The 19,623-nt window shown below is 41.3% G+C and overlaps 2 protein-coding genes across 6 annotated transcripts in view; one reads left to right on the top strand and one right to left on the bottom strand.

The window, feature by feature from the left end:
- The window catches only part of rock2a (rho-associated, coiled-coil containing protein kinase 2a), a 43,137-nt gene extending 39,521 nt beyond the window's left edge, over positions 1-3,616 (top strand). For 3 of the 5 annotated variants that reach the window (XM_029687907.2, XM_029687909.2, XM_029687911.2), the window contains 4 exons: positions 322-400; positions 522-786; positions 975-1,188; positions 1,782-3,616. In XM_029687907.2, coding sequence (XP_029543767.2) covers positions 322-400; positions 522-786; positions 975-1,188; positions 1,782-1,851 — 628 coding nt within the window. In that variant the 3' untranslated portion in view covers positions 1,852-3,616. The remainder of the gene's footprint in view (positions 1-321; positions 401-521; positions 787-974; positions 1,189-1,781) is intronic. The other 2 variants (XM_029687908.2, XM_029687910.2) reach the window with 2 other exon arrangements.
- Positions 3,617-10,219: 6,603 nt separating this feature from the next.
- Positions 10,220-12,603, bottom strand: lg18h2orf50 (linkage group 18 C2orf50 homolog). The gene is made up of 3 exons (XM_029687912.2): positions 12,053-12,603; positions 10,883-10,922; positions 10,220-10,758 (listed from the first exon to the last, which is right to left on the bottom strand). The coding sequence occupies exons 1-3, from the start codon at positions 12,286-12,288 to the stop codon at positions 10,567-10,569; spliced, it is 468 nt and encodes a 155-aa protein (XP_029543772.1). The 5' UTR covers positions 12,289-12,603; the 3' UTR covers positions 10,220-10,566.
- Between the last annotated feature and the right edge of the window lie 7,020 nt (positions 12,604-19,623).

Here is a 19,623-nt window from a genome sequence, read left to right on the forward strand (position 1 = left end):
GAGGTGTGTCCAAACTTTTGACTGCTACTGTATATGTATGTATATTTTTTCTGCTCAAAGGATATAATTATTGTTTGGATAACCTTGTTTACTATTATGTATTGATTTTTATATTTAATTTAACAATATTTAATTGTTTCACTCTTTATGCACTGCAGAGAACACCAGAAGAAAAATGATCACTGATTTATCACAGTGAATTACTGTAATGTTTGTTTATGTATCAATTAATGCCAACTGGCGATTTGACACAAAAATACATTTTTTTTTACCTTCAACATCAAAAATATTTTTGTTCTCTTCCTTTCCTTGTCTTCTTAGTAAACTCTTCCATGTGCGGCCTGTCACTCAAACAGACGTTTACCGCGCTGATGCCAAAGAGATCCCCAGGATATTCCAGGTCCCTTGATTGTTATGGCTCTTTGTTCATGCATTTATTTAACGATTCATGTGATGGGGCTGGTTCATACTGATGATAATGATTGACAATTACTATGATGACCTTTTCCTACTCTCCTCAGATTCTGTATGCCAATGAGGGAGAGTGTAAGAAGGAGCCAGAGTTCCCAGTGGAGCTGGCCAGTGGAGAGAAGTCCAGCTACATCTGCCACAAGGGCCACGAGTTCATCCCTACGCTCTACCACTTCCCCACCAACTGTGAGGCGTGCACCAAACCCCTGTGGAACATGTTTAAGCCTCCGCCCGCCCTGGAGTGCAGGCGCTGCCACATCAAGTGCCACAAGGACCACATGGACAAGAAGGAGGAGATCATCGCTCCCTGCAGAGGTAGGGGTGTGGGGGGTTTGGTGTCGTTGCTTATAGCAGAGCAGGGTTACATAGACTCATATAAAGACATTGTCAGGGACATATCAAGGGATGGTTAGGGGGTTGAGGTGTGCACTGCTGTTTTTTTGCATAGTTATTAAACACAGTTATTAAACACAATACAAACCCTTCCCTTTGTCCCACTGCAGTGAACTATGACGTGTCCACGGCCAAGAACCTGCTGCTGCTGGCCGTGTCTCAGGAGGAACAACAGAAGTGGGTGGGACGTCTGGTCAAGAAGATCCCCAAGAAGCCCCCGGCCCCCGAGCACTTTTCCCGCTCCTCGCCCCGTTCCTCCATGAAGGTCCAGCCCAGCCAGTCCATGAGGCGGCCCAGCAGACAGCTGCCCCCCAGCAAGAGCAGGTAAGACCACAGACCAGACGTAGACAGTAAAGCTAGGACTCTGGTGGTTGGGAAAAGGGGGAACCTTACACCTATCAAATACTTAGACGTGAAAAGAATGTGACTAATGCTAGGTGGATTTAGGCAATGCCCATTACCACTTTCCGCTTTCAGATTGCTCAACTTTGGCCTATAGGACTAACATTGGGCGTTACATGATATCGATGATGATATTGATGATGCGTTTGATTTCTGATGAGTAAATCCCTAGTAAGACATGTTGTGCAGTGAGTTTGGTTGTATTGAAATAGGACTTGGATATTCCCTTCTGAATATTGTTTATTCCTATATTTCTTTAAACTATTGGCTGCTTTCTTGGACCATGCCCAATAGGTGGTTTGTGTACCTGAATTTGAGAAAATAGATGTTCATGTGTTCTCTTATAGTCTTCGTAGTTGTATATGTCAGGAAATAAGATTTTTACGTACACTTTTAGGTTTCCAGGAACGCCTACCACACTACTGAATCTGATCATGATCAAACCCTTAACCGTAAACCCTTTCTTATATCAGCCTCCTCCTGAACCCTGTGTGACCTTTGCCCTCTGACCTCAGTCCTCCTAGATCACACGCCCCCAGGATGCGACGAGAAGACTCCAAAAGTGGCCATCGACACAAATCATGACTTACCTCTTCTGTGTGTGTTTCAGTTTGACTCGTCGTTTTAATGTAAAAGAGAATGTGTTATAATATGATGTTTTGTACATTTATTTACAATGACTTTTGACGTTTTGTAATAAAACATGCAATCCATTGGGCGGAGCTGTGTGGCTCTGGGAGGTTGTATGTGTGATAGCTGCGTGCTATGGGGGGGTCATGCATGCTGTGGTGCAGGCAATGTCGCGGAGCTGTGGGTTGGTTTGGAGAAACTATGGAGAAACTAATACTGTTTCCCTTTTTCTCTTTCTCCAGTTAACCTTACTTGGAAATGTGGTTCAGGATCGAGGTGGTGGGTGTTTCCTCCTAACACACGATCAAAAGACTGATAACAAACAATGTTCCACTTGGCATTTCCTCCTTGCACAGCTTTGATTCCACTTCACTCTTCCAGACGACTTCTCTTCCCATTTCCACCTTGATAGTCCTATAGTATTTGGCCTTGTGTCGAATTATCAGTTATGTCCAGTCACTTCAACTGCTAGTCACCCATGAACGATGTGCCAACACACCTACCTGTCGTCTGTGTGCATATGAAGAGCAACTTCTCTCCAAGTTCCTTTAGGAGAGGGGCGGTTGGATGTCAAGGCCATGGGAAGGGGTTTGGCTTTGGGCTTTGTGTATCCCGATTTTAACTCAACACAGAACAATAGCCTCAATTACGCCAAACAGAGGGTTGAAGCACTTACCTTGACAACACTTAAACAGAAATTCCTCATTGGAAAGCAGAGATCAAGAGGTAAGCGGTTTGAGGTGCTCTGCCAACCTGAATGCTTGTGGCAGAGGCAAAGACATTTTAATAATACCGTTTACAATTACAAGCCATCATAAGTATCTACTGCAGAACACTACGCCCACAAGAGAATAATACTGTAAACTGGTAGGTGGATAGAGCTGAAGTTCAGATGCTAACACTGACCTTATAGCACTTCACCCTGGCATTGCCTTAATGTACTTACCACGCAGCATGACAATTATTAGAGGGAAATGTTTACTGCACCAGCTGAATGCAATGGTGCACCATTATGCAGCATTAATATCATAGCTTGACTCCTTCATTGTTTGAATGTACGTCTGGGCACACCAGAGATGAAACACAAGCATTGTATTACTTAGAAATGATACTGTTTATTTTCTATTCAAAATCTACTTGATGACCCCTCCACCATCTTCTGTGTGATGTTGCATGTGTTTTACGTTTTGCCCCTAAGGCCTCAAAGTGCTGTTGACTACATGCCTTTCCTTTTGGTGAATGCACCCGTAGTAAGAATGTTTTTTTATTCCTGTGAACAAGTGGGGGGAAAATTGAAAGTTTACTTATTTTTGTTGAAAAAAAAAAGAAGGAAAGTTTTCTGCAAATGTATTCACAAGCTGAAAGTATTGAACAGTAACATGCAATAGAAGCTTTTCAAATGTTTTTCTCAGATATTTTTGTAAAGAATTCCTCTTTTGGCACGTTGTGTGTATCTGGCTCATACTACAGCTGGAGAGTGATGTTGTGCTTTTGAGTGCTCTCCTTTATCCAAGAAGCTTCTGAAAAGCACGTTTTATACATATAAATATACACGGTATATATTTTACATGACGACATACAGTGCACATTGTATTATTTATACTGCCTTGTCCACTTTGTATTTAAAGGCGCATCATCCAGACTGCATGTTTGATATTGCTAGAGTAAAGTTCATGATAACCTGTTGAACAATAAAGAAATGTATGTGCCTTCTGGTTTATCTCATTGTGAGGTATGCTGTATTTTCTAGAACCACATATGTCAACTTTCAAGTGATTTTACCAGCATATACAAGTACTGGCATATACAATCTTTTTAAATAGGGTTTGGTTTATTGATTCAGGTATTCAGGAAATAAATTGACAGTAGCAAAAGCTCAAAAATATGCACACAAAATCTGCATCTGAACTAATGTCTGATCCTGAAACACTTCCACCCACATGAACACTATCTGTTCACTTATTTGAACATAGTTCTGGAAAAGGCAGTACAGCACCCATTCCTTTTTCAGTATGATAATTGGGTTTCCACCTGTCCGTTTGTCACCAGCACTGTCCTGTTCTCAGACTCACATTTGGGTGAAATGTTGAAATAAGCCTCAATGTCCAGTAAAAACCTGAAAGACAAAGTGCAGGCTAAATGTCCAGTAAAAACCTGAAAGATGAAGTGCAGGCTAAATGTCCAGTAAAAACCTGAAAGACGAAGTGCAGGCTAAATGTCCAGTAAAAACCTGAAATATGAAGTGCAGGCTAGATGTCCAGTAAAAACCTGAAAGACGAAGTGCAGGCTAAATGTCCAGTAAAAACCTGAAAGACGAAGTGCAGGCTAAATGTCCAGTAAAAACCTGAAAGACGAAGTGCAGGCTAAATGTCCAGTAAAAACCTGAAAGACGAAGTGCAGGCTAAATGTCCAGTAAAAACCTGAAAGATGAAGTGCAGGCTAAATGTCCAGTAAAAACCTGAAAGATGAAGTGCAGGCTAAATGTCCAGTTTGACAGAGCAGAGGTAGAATCAACTGTATTTGTCAGGATTGTTTGTGACTAGCAGACTCAATCTTGCTTCTTTAGCACTTCTCTTCCCCCTCTCCTGTAGTACCAAACCGTAGACAACACCCATGAATTCAGCAGTATACTGACAATAAATAATACCAGAACAGAGACATCAGAAATGCATGTGCAGCAATCCACACTATGTAATGACATGCAATAGCACAGACATTTTCATTTCATGATGTAAATCCAGGCAACTCCTGATAAATGCAATGGTTTGGGACTAAGCTAAATGCTATCCAAACTTGTGAAACGTACGTCTATGATAAGTTCAGATTTGGTCCAGTCCATCTGTAGACGTTAACATCAAGGCCAGAGTGGACTGACCAAGTTTCAACCACTTTTCAACTATCTAACTAACTAACTATTTTCAACTATGGTGTCAATCGGTGCTCATTGGGTGAGGATGCTAGTTACAGTAAATGGAAATAGAGGGGCCCATAGGTATGTGTCGGTAAGACCTGAGAGTGAGAGGTTGTCCAGACTGTTTTAATACTCTTGCTTTTACCACCAGACAACTGAAAAAGAAAGAAAACTGTTAGGCCTATGAGCTGAACATAACTATGCCAGTGGAAGGGAGGACGGTAAGCAGGTGACCCAACTGTGGTTTGTGAATACTAGGATTTACCATTGCCAATTCAGATGCATTAATTCCATTACTGATTGTTTTGTAATTACGTTACCGATTTGGTAACGGAATTACGAGCTTTAATCACTTAATAATTCATAAACAAAATTGATATCAGTAAAATCACAATAACTAATTGGTAGATCTACCATTCCTTGGTACTTTTGTGAATTTTAATTATCCTTCCTCATGAGGGAGAGAAATTAGAATATATCTTAATGATATGTGTGTGGGTAACGGAACAAGGCAATATTTCTTAAACTTACACAAGGTAAACAATTTATCCTAAATATTAGTTGGGAGGGTTCTTTACATCAATGTTATTGTGTTTGATGTATTTCTGATACTTTTTTAAACTTTTCTGGTAGATGTTTTCTAAGATCTATTTTCCATCTGTTGATCCAGAAATCAAAGACTTTGCTTATGCCAAATATTTCAGATGGGAAATGGTTGGAAAATGTATGCTTATTTTACTCACAAATATAGGCTCGTAGCTTTGATTTGACACCCAATTTCTTATGCTCCTTTTAATGTTTTACACATTCAAAAATAGATCTGTTATGCAAATGAGTTGCTGTATGTGCCACTTGGTGGCTCCCGAGTTGCGCAGCTGTCTTAAGCACTGCATCTCAGTGCAAGAGGCATCACTACAGACCCTGTTTCGATTTCAGGCTGTATCACAACCGGACGTGATTGTGAGTCCCATAGGGCGGCGCACAATTGGCCCAGCGTCAGGGTTTACAAAAGATGGGCCTACCACATGGATGGACATTCTAAAATGCCTTTGATGACAACATAGTACGCTACACCCCAGTAAGCATGGACCGACGCCGACATCTTTTGGAGTCTTTTTTTGGTCCTGTCTGGATTGGTCGTTTTTGGTGTTTTATAAACAGTAGGTCTACCACATAGATGGGCACTCCTCAAATTAAATTTAAGGCGACACTGTAGGCTATACCTCAGTAAGCATCGACCGACGCTGACGCCTTTTGGGTGTCTTTTTCTTATCCTCTCCAATGATTTGGACCAAATCTGAACCAATCAAAGACGTCTATGTTTGGTTAAGGTTTTGTCCACTCTGGACCAGCCCTGATTTGGCCCAAACATAGATGTTTATAAATTACATATTTTCACATTTCATTCAGAACAAAAAATGCAACTGATTTCAACCTCCGTATAAACGTATTTTCACCTTTCATTCAGAACAAAAAATGCAACTGATTTCAACCTCCGTATATACGTATTTTCACCTTTCATTCAGAACAAAAAATGTAACTGATTTCAACCTCCGTATATACGTATTTTCACCTTTCATTCGGCACCTAAATGGAACCTTTCTTCAACGTCTGGAAAATACGTTTTTTAGACTATGTTCAACGTCATTTTGCTTACTGGGACTATTTTATTTTCTAAAGCAGCAGGACGGTCAGGACCAGTACTGGCAGGAAGTGTATTGCGTGTCATGGGTTTGCTAAATACAATGTAACTAACTTATGCATGATAATGTGTCGGCTAAACTGTATCCGCAGGCGTTACAATTATCATCACATATAATGCATTTGATTTCTAGCTTACAATTAACACCGTGCATGCAATACATCAATCAAAAAATAATTACACATTCATAGAACCTAACAGGGTAATGGGCAGATATTAGGAGTATACTTTCAGTATGCACTTTTCTGCAAACAAATTCAAACCTACTCCAGCAGAAGACTGTTGCTGGCCTAGCACCAGGACATTTATGTAGACACCGCATGCAATGCATTTATGCATAATCTATTTGGCTCATCCTTGCATATAGCCCTGGGTTTCATGGTCTAAAATCAGCATTGGCCAGTCACTCCATGAATCTGACAACATTACCCATAATGCTCTTTGACTGAACATTCAACATTGCCATGGCAATAATGCATCACATTATAAATTATATTTCTATGTTTCATCATTAAGGCCCAAGACATAAAGTAGTCTGAAGGCTTGTGTATCAATCCTTCCACTGCTGACCCAGATGAGATGCTCATCACGTAAAGGACTGGCTTCGCCTAGAATCATGCATACCTTTTCTGTGAGTACTCAGACATCAGATTCTTTACTTACCTCATGAGGACCCCTGAGATTGCAATATCTGGAAACACTGTCTCATGTAGAATTGGTTATGTTCTTTCTCTGAAATGTATTTTTTTTAAAATATTGACTTGATTGTTTCATTAAGGACAGTGCATCACAAGCTGGAACTAGTGGGCAAAATTGGGAGAATGTTGCCCAAAACAACGGGCCAATATATACATTTTTTATTTTATTTTTATTATTTAACTAGGCAAGTCAGTTAAGAACAAATTCTTATTTACAATGACGGCCTACCCCGGCCAAACCGGGACAACGCTGGGCCACTTCTGCGCCGCCCTATGGGGCTCCCAATCACGGCCGGATGTGATACAACCTGGATGGAGGTAAGCATTACACTTCTGACAGGTCTCATGATTGTATTACTTTATCTGAAAGTGAGTGAGTAAATCCTAGCTGTTGTTATTCTTTTACCAGGGTTAGACCATCCCCCATATGCCATTAACAATTACGGGAATCTATATGGCCAATGGAAATGGTGTCCCCCTGTGAATGACCAACAATGGAGCAAGGTTTGACTTCAGCTTTACTGTTCAACATTCATGGTGTGCTGAATGTTTTATTGCTGAACAACCATAGTCCTCTAATCTGTCACACGTTCCTCAACAGTGAGCAAGACATGCCAGCAGAGCTCACTGGAGCAGGAAGACATCCCGTCCTCCTCTCGGCGCCTGACAAGGTAAGGCTTTCTAAATAACACTTGTGACATCTCCACAAAGGTGCATTCCTAATAAGATTGGTGTTAAGTGAGAAAGAATCCTAAAGATGGGCAAAGGGGCATGAAGCCTCTCTGTTCATCTCAGTCTGTTGAACCACCTGATTTCCTGTAGGGCAGAGATGCAGGTCCTGCTGAACAATGCAAAGCAGTCGATGAAACACCTGCAGGGTCAGCTGAATGACCTGCATGGAAAGTTTATTTAGTTGCAGACTGCTATCTCTCAGATTGTGTCAGATGAGTCTAAGATACTGTAGAATAACTCTATGTAATGATGTTATGGTGAGGATGATGATTGAAATGTTTGGGATGGATCGGTGTCAATTACAATATAGATTGCAAGTGGTAGATTTTTCTTGAATGACTGTATGTGCTCTACACTTCATCCCAGAAGCCAACATTGCTGCACAGAGGGAGGTAACCTCAACATCCATCAGAGGGAGGGGATGTTCCCAACAAGCAGCGTTTCTGAACAGAGGGAAGAGATCCTCACGAAAGCCGGTTTCCCTGTGAAGAATAGAGACAATCCTCCACAACCACCTCCCATCATCCCCATGGTGGGACGAAAGTGGGAATGGGATGGTGGAGTGTGTACTATTCCAAGAGAAGAGGTCATTTAAGCCTTATCTTATAAGAAATTAATTTGCCATTGCAAGAGTGTGATAATTAGTTGTGATAGACCAAATGCCTGCTACTCGTGTGAGTGTATGGCTGTTATATTTCCATGCGTTCTCTAGCTACATAAAATAGGTTTAGCTCTAAGAATCTTTGTGACTGCCGGCAGTCTGGTTGAGAGTATCAGAGCGAGATGCTCCTAACCTGTCAGCTAGTGATTGTTCTGTATGGTGACATGAGCAGAGTGGCCTGACTTCTCCTTCTTATTAAAGATGTCCGGAGTAGACATGTTGCGCATCCTGCTATGATGTCCATCACCAAGCCAGAACACTCCGAGGCCAACCCTCGAAGCCAGACTGGCAGCCGGGCCAGTGACTGAGCCTGAGACCCCTGCTGCAAAGAACACACCAAACAATGGTGACTGGCTCAGCTGGTTCTCTGTAGGGGAAAAGAGGTTCATCCGAAGGAGGCTCATCTACCCGAGGACAATGACAAATCGGTAAAGAACCTGTTATTTATATTCTATATATAGACACTAGTGGATTAGTGTTTTTCTCTGTGGCTTGATTCATAGTGTTATTATTTTCATCCTCAGATTATCTGGGATCCAACCCTGGACAGATGGGTTGACAAAATTGAGCCCAATGCTGAGGTATACACTTACATTAAATTCAATTTAAAGCAGTGAATGATCATTGTATTTCAACTGTGAGAATATTACTAATAATTGTAAAATAAGTTTACGTGTTTTACAGAACAAGCCAGTACCACCACCTCCCCCAATGGGAATGAATGGACATCTGGGGAACTCTGGCAGTCTCCCCAAAGGAGAGCAGGTGAATGTTAATTTAGACTACATTAGGTTTAACTCCAAGACTGTACCAGCCAATCATTGCTCTTTGTGGTGATCTCCTGCTAACATTTTCCCCACTAACTGCAAGTCTATGGGGCAATTATGGACCACCACATCGCCTCTACCCTCATTGTGCCTATGGCGTTGCCATTTGAGTCTGCTCAAGATTGCTGGCAGAATCCTGCCCCTGGTATTCTATCCTATAGAGGTATGATTCTGAACAATCCTTCCAAAAATAATCAATTTCATTAACTATGCCTTTACTTTACAGTAACATACAGTAGCATATGGCTGAAGTAACAGTGATGTTAACATTTTGTATTTTTGTCCCACAGGCAATTTTCCCAGAGTGGAGTTCCTTATAAGGGGATTTTTCAGCATTTTCAAAGAATAAGAAAAAGATATAGCAAAGTAAAATATTATTTGGCAATTGCCAAATTAGTTCTTAGTTATTAAAAGACTCAAGCATTTCCCTCTCTCTGTCATTTCATCATGTTCACATAGCTTTGATATGTTCATCACTTACAAGCCCATTGATAATGAAATGAATCATCTGCGTAGCTCCAGTTATGCCTTAATGCCAAATAAATAGGGAAAATAGAGCCATCTAATTGCATTATTAATATTTCCTATGCATTCTTTTGTGCTTGAGGCACATAGCTGGATGATCTACACAACATAATGGCAAGAGCCAATGACTCGCTATGAGTCCACTTCTGAGGTCAACTTCAACTGGGTGAGTTCCCATGAGCTTGAAAGTATTCACTATGAAAATAGTTTATTTGTGTATCATTGAATAGGCTATGCTTCAGTTAGTTCACAAAATAATATCCATAGTACAATATACAGTACTTCTTTATTGAGAAATATAACAGAAATTTAACAAAAATGGCATCATTTTCTGAGTTAAGTAGAGTCTCAACTAGATCTATTGGCAATGTGTAAACTCTTCACGGGTCAAACACATGAGCAGCTATCAGTTAAAATAGATTTCTTGAAAATGGTGCTCCTAACGTAAAGCAAGCCTCCAATGAATATGAGTAAAACCTCAATTCAAGGAACATATCAGCCATCACTAGCCACATGAACACGAGCTACACCTTTTAAACAGAACTGATATGCTCTCTTTTGGAAGGCGAGATTGATAGTGGGCATTCTTGGGTGAGTCTTATTCCCTGCTGATGCTAGCAAGGCTGCATATCTGGACCCGGCTTGCACTTGCTATAGCTTCCAATTAACAGCTTATCCATTCTCATCAGCTCCCTGCCCAGTGGTGTGCATACACGACTCCCAAACATCTGGTTGGTGGTGTTGGGGATGTGGTCAGAAAACACTGGCACATAGTTTGGTAAAGGGCTCTCTGCCCTGTGGTTACCCTGTGGGCACAAATTTTAGGGTCATACCAACTTAAGATCAGGGTCATGCAGCATTGATATCAACAAGATTGTGTTAAAATAAAACAGTTGACTATTTAATGAGATAAATTGGCTAATTATTTACCAGCTGATCATAGTTCTTGAGAAAACTCCAATTCTTCTGCCTGTGGGTCAAAACACAATTATGATTGTAGGCCTATATGGTTGCCTATACCAGGGGAGAACAACTGCCCCCTTTCATTGAAGTCACGGAAGCTCAAGGCCGACCGCGGTATGCATTGTTAGCAGAAAATATAGTGGATGGAAAAATGTAAATCTTCATGTAAATAAAATAACATAAAAATATATATATTCAACTAGGCAAGTCAGTTAAGAACAAATTTTATTTACAATGACTGCCTACCGGAGAACTGTGGGTTAGCTGCCTTGTTCAGGTGTAGAACGAAATATTTTTACCTTGTCAGCCCGGGGATTCGATCCAGCAACCTTTCCATTACTTGCGCAACGCTCTAACCTCTGGGCTACTGTTGGCTAGCTTCCGACAATCATAGTACCAATAAATCATTCTAATATACCGGATGTATGTCCTTGAACCGATTATTTTAAAATCGCACCGAGAAGAAGTTATAAGGATAATTTATAACGTTGCTAATGGCAGCCTGAAGTACCCAGGTCAGCCTTCAAATTGAGTTACTCAATGAGAAGTGGCAGCACTGAGCTAGCCTGCAGCATCACTTCCTGGAATAGCTATACATGTTATGTGACCATGTTATGTCTCCCTGAGACACCATCTTAACCTACTTCAGTTGGGTTTCCACTAGATAGTACAGCCACAAAGTCAAAATGGTCCGAATTGTAAAAATTCATTATTTTTTATTTTTTAGTCTTATTTTAAGGTTACGCATAAAGTTAGCAGATTTGCCTTCAATACGCTATTGAGTCTTCACATAGGAATGATTGGTATCACGTGATCTAGGGCTTTGTCCATTCATATACAGTCATTGGGATATACACTTAAAACGCAGTTGTGCCATGTTTCTACGGCCTACCTCCCTAATGAAAGGCCTGAATTTATTTCATTAGGTACCAGATAGCATTGTCAGCATTTGTACGTTTAATTCTTCAAGAATAAATGGAAAACAGGCTGTATCATGAATTTGAATTAAATGCTAACAACAGGAAAGATTTCGGGTTCAGATTGGGCTACCTGTATGAAATATGCACTAACGATAGACTGGTAAAAACGATAAGGAGGGAAATAATGAATGTTGTGCATTCTAAAAGCAGCCATTACCATTCTTTCACTCCATTCCTCTCTGCGCGCACGAACTCGCGCCAGACTTGATCCTGTTTGACTGGGTCGCGAGAGTCGGGGTTCTCCCAAGGACTCTCTCCGCCGCGGGTGTTTCGAGTCCTGTCCGGCGGAAGTTTGTACACAGAGACGGAGGACTGTGATATCAAAGCGACGTTAGGTGGGTCTGGCAATCGGTAGCCTGCTGAAGTTGCGCGTTTGTTGCCTTTCGTATCCATTCTAACTTTGCAAAGACAAATTGTGTCAATTTAGAACTGAGTGCGGATGTGCCCCCAATCACTACTGCCTTGTAGACTACTTTTGTCTCTAGGCCAGGGCTCAGCTTTCTATTGTTTACTTCTCCGTCTCCCCGGGAGACAGTAGGGTAATTCAGCTCTATTTATTCATCTATTCAATCATTGGTTTCCACAGCTATACCATTACCGTCTATACGGGACAGAAGATGAGGCCTACCGATGCCTATTCAAAGCAGATTTTCCGAGACAAAATCAAATATAATTGTTCTTTGCGCGGCAATAATCAATCCGTGCTGTCAATGCAACAATGTGTGCCTGTGTTGTGCTGGGAAGATAGATCTGCAATACAAGATTGTTGCACTTGTGTTTTTAGTTATCATGGAATTATATCAGCAGAATAGCCTATTAGAGATCTTGAGAATGTTAACAGGGGATTAAAAATATAAATTGCACTCAATAGGATGCCAGCCAGGATTATAGGCTAAGGAAATTGTTGACATGACATTATTTTTTTATAACTGAGTGTACAAAACATTAGGAACACCTTCCTAATATTGAGTTGCACCCTATTTTGTCCTCAGAACAGCCTCAATTTGTCGGAGCATGGACTCAACAAGGTGTCAAAAGCATTCCACAGGGATGCTGGCTCATGTTGGCTGGGTAACCTTTGGGTGGTAAGACCATTCTTGATACACATTGGACACTGTTGAGTGTGAAAAACCCAGCAGCGTTGCAGTTCTTGACACACTCAAACCCAGGGCTGCCAACTTTTGTAGCAAGAAAGCTTGGAGTGAGATTTTAATTTCATTGCCCCCTGAAACAAACCCCAGGAACATTTTACTGTTTTAAAGCTAATTTCCTGAAATTCTACGTACAGTATTTTGACATGGCCCCAGGCCTATGACCAGGGTGGAAAATGCAAAAAATCACAGGTCAGATGTATCCGGGATGCTTTGGACATTAAATGAACACTCCAGATTTGACGACTGTTACTTTGAGATTTTGGGGGAAGGAAATTTAAAGTATGCTAATATTTAAACACATTTTTTTTAGGTGGTTTGACATTTAATGGGAGAAATAGTGGGAAGGTTGGAAGCAGGGATTGATTCCTATTCTCAGGTAGAAAGTTGTTACCCACGTGCCTAGGAGTGTTACCACTACACCAAAATTCTGCAAAGGAGATACTACAATTAATAGTTGATGGCAGTGGGTAACCAAATTATATACTGCATTCTCCTTGTCCATAGACTGCTTTCAAAGTAAGGACACAAACATTTTGTAATTTGGGTAAACTATCTCTTTAAAATAGGTCTGGAAGAAAATCCTGATCTATGTTTTGCAAGTGCTGGGTGTTATAACAAGAAAATGTTCTGGTTATAACAGTTCATTTCTCAAAATCACCCAACATTCAAGAAAAATCCAATGAATATCAATATTCAGGTGGTCTAGACCTACTAGTTGAAGATCCTTGCCAGATCCTAGGCCTACTAGTTGAAGATCCCCCTACCATCTCTGCCTAGCATGTGCACAATACTAAAATGTCACATTTTATTTGAGGCCTGGAGCATTTAATATCCCATACGTATTGTTACGCCCTGGCCTTAGTTATCTTTGTTTTCTTTATTATTTTGGTTAGTCCAGGGTGTGACATGGGTGATGTGTGGTTTTTTGTCTCATCTAGGGTGTTTGTACTGTCTAGGGGTTTTTGTGGATTTATGGGGTTGTTTTCATTCTAGGTGTTTATATAAGTCTATGGTTGCCTAGATTGGTTCTCAATCAGAGGCAGGTGTTTATCGTTGTCTCTGATTGGGAACCATATTTAGGCAGCCATATTCTTGGTTATTTTGTGGGTGATTGTTTCCTGTGTCAGTGTTTGTGCCACACGGGACTGTTTCGTTGCAAGTTCACTTTATTATTTTGTATCCGTGTTCATGTTTAGTTTTTCTTATTAAAAACCATGGACACCTACCACGCTGCGTATTGGTCCAATCCTTGTTACACCTCTTCAGAGGAAGAGGAGGAAATCTGCCGTGACACATATTTGTATGACTTAATCAAAACTGTCCATGAATGGCTGCAAATATACATTGCCTCGGGTAATTCATTTTCAAAGACAAAAGTAGGCATATCAGATTTAAAATGTGTTCACAGTGGTAAAATTGTGAAGAAGTGGAATAATAAAATAGGTGTGGGCAATAACAGCAGTGTTCTTGATGACAAGCACAGCTTTGGGTTCACAAAGTTTGACAACATAGTTACAAATCAGGTCACCCTTCCAAACTTCCCTACTAAAACATACTGTTGGCCTATGTCTGCTGCCTTTTCGTTGTCACAGCCAATGCCAAACGAGGAGACATTGTACATTAAAAAAAGCACTACCCTGCTGCTATTTTTTTCAGATTTATAAACTCAACAAAGAACATTCTCTCTCTGTTTAGCTCCACTCTAATCTTGAGGGGCGTTTCTTTAAAACACGAATCCAATACCCTTGACCCCTTACATAACTAGACCACTCATATGCTTCAATGTGCTGCGGTTCACAGTAGTTTTGCAGGACAGGACAATACACTATACAGTGAACTAATTGAAAAATAAAAGTAGTTATTTTCAATGCGTGAGATATGAGGTGTGGCGAGTGAGAAGAGGGTCAAAGGCGTGCTTCATGGCCAATGCATGAGAGTTGGCAGCTCTGCTCAAACCCGTGTGCCTGGCACAGACCTACAATCTACCTTACCCTGTTCTACGGCACTTAAATCTTTTGTCGTGCCCATTCACCCTCTGAATGACACACATACACAATCCATGTCTCAAGACTTAAAAACCCTTCTTTAACCTGTCTCCTCCCCTTCATTTACACTGAAGTGGAATTACAAATGACATCAACAATATGTCATGGCAAGAGCAGGTGTTCCTAATGTTTTGTGCAGTCAGTGTAATTGTTCACCTAAGAATTGATCATTGGAAAATCCATCCACCAGACGGCACCATAATATAACTCCAGGTGACTTGCTCTGGTATTTGAAGATGAAGCATTTTTTATGGACAGGTTCAGTGGTGTAGTAGAGGGTATAGCAGGTATAAGCCTAAACCCATTGTTTTTGTGGGAATTATGTATACTCACTTCTTAATCGTCACAATGCGTATTAAAGTAGTGTACTGGCGGTACAATACATTCGGAAAGTATTCAGACCCCATGACCTTTTCCACATTTTGTTACTTTACAGCCTTTTTCTAAAATTGATTAAATTGTTTTCCCCCTCATCAATCTACACACAATTCACTATAATGACAAAGCAAAAACTGATTTTTAGACATTTTTGCAAATGTATACAACCCCCCCACCTCCCTGGAAATATCACATTTACATAAGTATTCAGACCCTTTACTTCATACTTTGTTGAAGCACCTTTAGCAGCGATTACAGCCTACTGTCTTCTTGGGTATGATGCTACAAGCTTGGCACACCTGTATTTGGGGAGTTTCTGCAATTCCTCTCAAGCTCTGTCAGGTTGGATGGGGAGTGTCGCTGCATAGCTATTTTCAGGTCTCTCCAGAGATGTTTGATCGGGTTCAAGTCCGGGATCTGGCTGGGCCACTCAAGGACATTCAGAGACTTGTCCCGAAGCCACTCCTGCGTTGTCTTGGCTGTGTGCTTAGGGTCGTTGTCCTGTTGGAAGGTGAACCTTTGCGCACGTCTGAGGTTCTGAGCGCTCTGGAGCAGGTTTTCATCAAGGATCTATCTGTATTTTGCTCCGTCCATCATTCCCTCGACCCTGACTAGTCTCCCAGTCCCTGCCGCTGAAAAACATCCCCACAGCATGATGCTGCCACCACCATTCAGGTTTCCTCCAGCTGTGACGCTTGGCATTCAGGCCAAAGAGTTCAATCTTGGTTTCATCAAACCAGAGAATCTTGTTCCTCGTGTTCTAAGAGTCCTTTAGGTGCCTTTTGGCAAACTAAGCGAGCTGTCATGTGCCTTTTACTGAGGAATTACTTCCGTCTGGTCACTCTACCATAAAGGCCTGATTGAACAACTTCCATGGGTTGATAATATGACTAGGATAATAGCTTTGGCTGCTAGACAATTAAATAAAGTTGATTTGAAAACCAATAGAACAGGAGTGCGCATATGAGGAAGTCTTTATAAAATAATTGCCTCCACCTTGCAGGTTTCAAACAATTAAGGAACGGGAAACATATCGCAATGCTAATGATAGGCCTAATTGTATTCTGGTAGATGGAAAGGCTTTCCCCAAAACATTCTCAGTTTAATGTTAACTAGCTACAAAGTAGCCTATGACTACCTGGCAGAATGATATCATGATTATTTACATACATCTAGTGGCCATTTGTTTCAAGTATGGGTAGCTGCACCCAATATGGCGACTGGAGAATGGGCGAGTGGGTGTGTGGAATGCGAATCAGCTAATTGGGCAGATTGGTTTCCACTCAAGACCGTTTTGCGTGGCTGATTGGGCTGCACGATTAGTTGATAACCAGGCGACCAGTGAACTGGTGTTGTATCGACGTCCCTGCCGACTTGAGGGTTCTTCTTACTGGTTATCACGCTCATGTCACCAGCAGTAGCTAACATGGCCATTTTTGTCTCTCACATGATTTTATTTAAAGTAGGATAGCAGCCTACACAATAAATAACTAATATTGATAACCATCTCACCTTGATACATAGGGCCTACATGCAGTCTACTACTCAGTGGGAAGGGCATGAAAGGCAACAACACCAGGACACAGTTCCCTTTGCTCACGCTTGCCAAGCACTGCTGTCCTGCAAGGGCATGGGAAGTTGCTACCTAGTAGCAAATATGAGGGTGAAAGTCACAGTAAGCACATGCATACAACGCACGAAGCAAGAGTACACACATAATTAATAATTTTAATAAAAAATAAACAATCATCAGTTTTATAACGGAACATTTACAATTATTTGTGTAAAACAACAGTGAAATACAACTCAGACTCATCGTCTGGCTTCAAAACAGAAGTCTAAACTCTCACGGCAAGGAAGTTGAGTGGTAAGAAACAGAAGGAAAACAACACTGCTCAATCAAAACCGTCTAACCTTTAGCAGAGAGCTTTCGACACATACAGTACACTCCTTTCCACATGCCCACTACTTTCCACATACCCACTACTTTCCTTTTGTCACACCCACTCCTTTCCACATACCCACTACTTTCCTTTTGACAAACCCACTCTTTTCCACATGCCCACTACTTTCCTTTTGTCACACCCACTCCTTTCCACATGCCCACTACTTTCCTTTTGACAAACCCACTCTTTTCCATATGCCCACTACTTTCCTTTCGACACACCCACTCCTTTCCACATGCCCACTACTTTCCTTTTGACAAACCCACTCTTTTCCACATGCCCACTACTTTCCTTTCGACACACCCACTCCTTTCCACATGCCCACTACTTTCCTTTCGACACACCCACTCCTTTCCACACGCCCACTACTTTCCTTTCGACACACCCACTAGCCTATTCTCTGTTCGCCATATTGGGATGCAGCTTCCCCATTCATTTGCAAACTCCAGCTCATGTGCACTATAGAAACACTGCTAACCAAGCAACAGTGCTAGGTGCCTGCACAGTTCAATTAAAGGGTAACTACCCTCAAAAATAAAAATGTCTTCGATTTTTCCCAGACCTTAAAAGTGGTCTCCTGATGTGGTTTAAGCAATTTTGTGGACTTAGAACTTCCAGATTTGTTCTTTTTCAATTTAAAAAAGTGTGAGTTTGACAGGGAAAACCTGAACAACATATAAATCAGAAACCTGTGAATGACTGAAAGACCAATATGGGATTAATCATTCTAGGTCATTCAGACTGTATGTCACTGTTTGCAATATAATTATTTTGGGGAGCAAAATTAGTGTATACCCCCTTCTCCAGGCACCACTATACTACTGGACAGGTTGTTGAGGTCTGGGGACAGTTTACAATACACTTCAAACCTGTGTGTGTGTCTGTGTGTATGTATTTGTGTGTGTAACTATTCTTGTGGGGACCAGACGTCACCACAAGAATAGTAAACAAACAAAAATTTGACCAACTTGGGACATTTAGTTAGTTCCCACAAGGTCAAATGCTATTTCTAGGGGATTTAGGGTTAAGGTTAGAATTAGTGTTTGGGTTAGAATTACGTTAATGGTTTGGTTAGGAGCTAGGGTTAGTTTTAGGGTTAGGAGCTGGGGTTAGGTTTATGGTTAGGATTAAGGTTAGGTTTTTTGGATAAGATTAGGGTAAGAGTATGGGTTAGGGTTCATTTTAGGATTTGTAGTTAGGGAAAATAGGATTTTGAATGGGACTGAATTGTGTGTCCCCACAAGGTTACCTGTATAAGACTGTGTGTGTGTGTGTGTGTGTGTGTGTGTGTGTGTGTGTGTGTGTGTGTGTGTGTGTGTGTGTGTGTGTGTGTGTGTGTGTAAAAATGACCAGCTTCAGTCAGCTATTTAGTACTTAAAGGCATCAGCATACGTAGGTTCGATTTGCTTCTAATAGAACTCAGCTAGGCATGCTCGCATATTCCCTAAAGAGCTTCACTTGAAAAACAAGAAAAAAGCAGCAATATTACTGTTTGTCCCTCTTGAGACACCATGGCAACAACATAGCCAGTATACACTTCCTGAAAATGTTTGAATTACTTGAAGATAAATCAAAAAATCTGAAATAAACTTTGAAATTTGAGGTCTTAGTCACACAATTTTATATCTGACTACTATCTCAAGTGAAAAATGTGCATGAAATCTAGTCATCTCTCGTTGAATCACTGCAGCCGAGGTGAGTAAAACATTTAAACCTGTTAACCCTCGCAAGGCTGCAGGCCCAGACGGCATCCCCAGCCGCGCCCTCAGAGCATGCGCAGACCAGCTGGCTGGTGTGTTTACGGACATATTCAATCAATCCCTATCCCAGTCTGCTGTTCCCACATGCTTCAAGAGGGCCACCATTGTTCCTGTTCCCAAGAAAGCTAAGGTAACTGAGCTAAACGACTACCGCCCCGTAGCACTCACTTCCGTCATCATGAAGTGCTTTGAGAGACTAGTCAAGGACCATATCACCTCCACCCTACCTGACACCCTAGATCCACTCCAATTTGCTTACCGCCCAAATAGGTCCACAGACGATGCAATCTCAACCACACTGCACATTGCCCTAACCTATCTGGACAAGAGGAATACCTATGTGAGAATGCTGTTCATCGACTACAGCTCGGCATTTAACACCATAGTACCCTCCAAGCTCGTCATCAAGCTCGAGACCCTGGGTCTCGACCCCGCCCTGTGCAAC

This window comes from Oncorhynchus nerka, linkage group LG18, assembly GCF_034236695.1.
Source record: "Oncorhynchus nerka isolate Pitt River linkage group LG18, Oner_Uvic_2.0, whole genome shotgun sequence".
NCBI lineage: Eukaryota > Metazoa > Chordata > Actinopteri > Salmoniformes > Salmonidae > Oncorhynchus > Oncorhynchus nerka.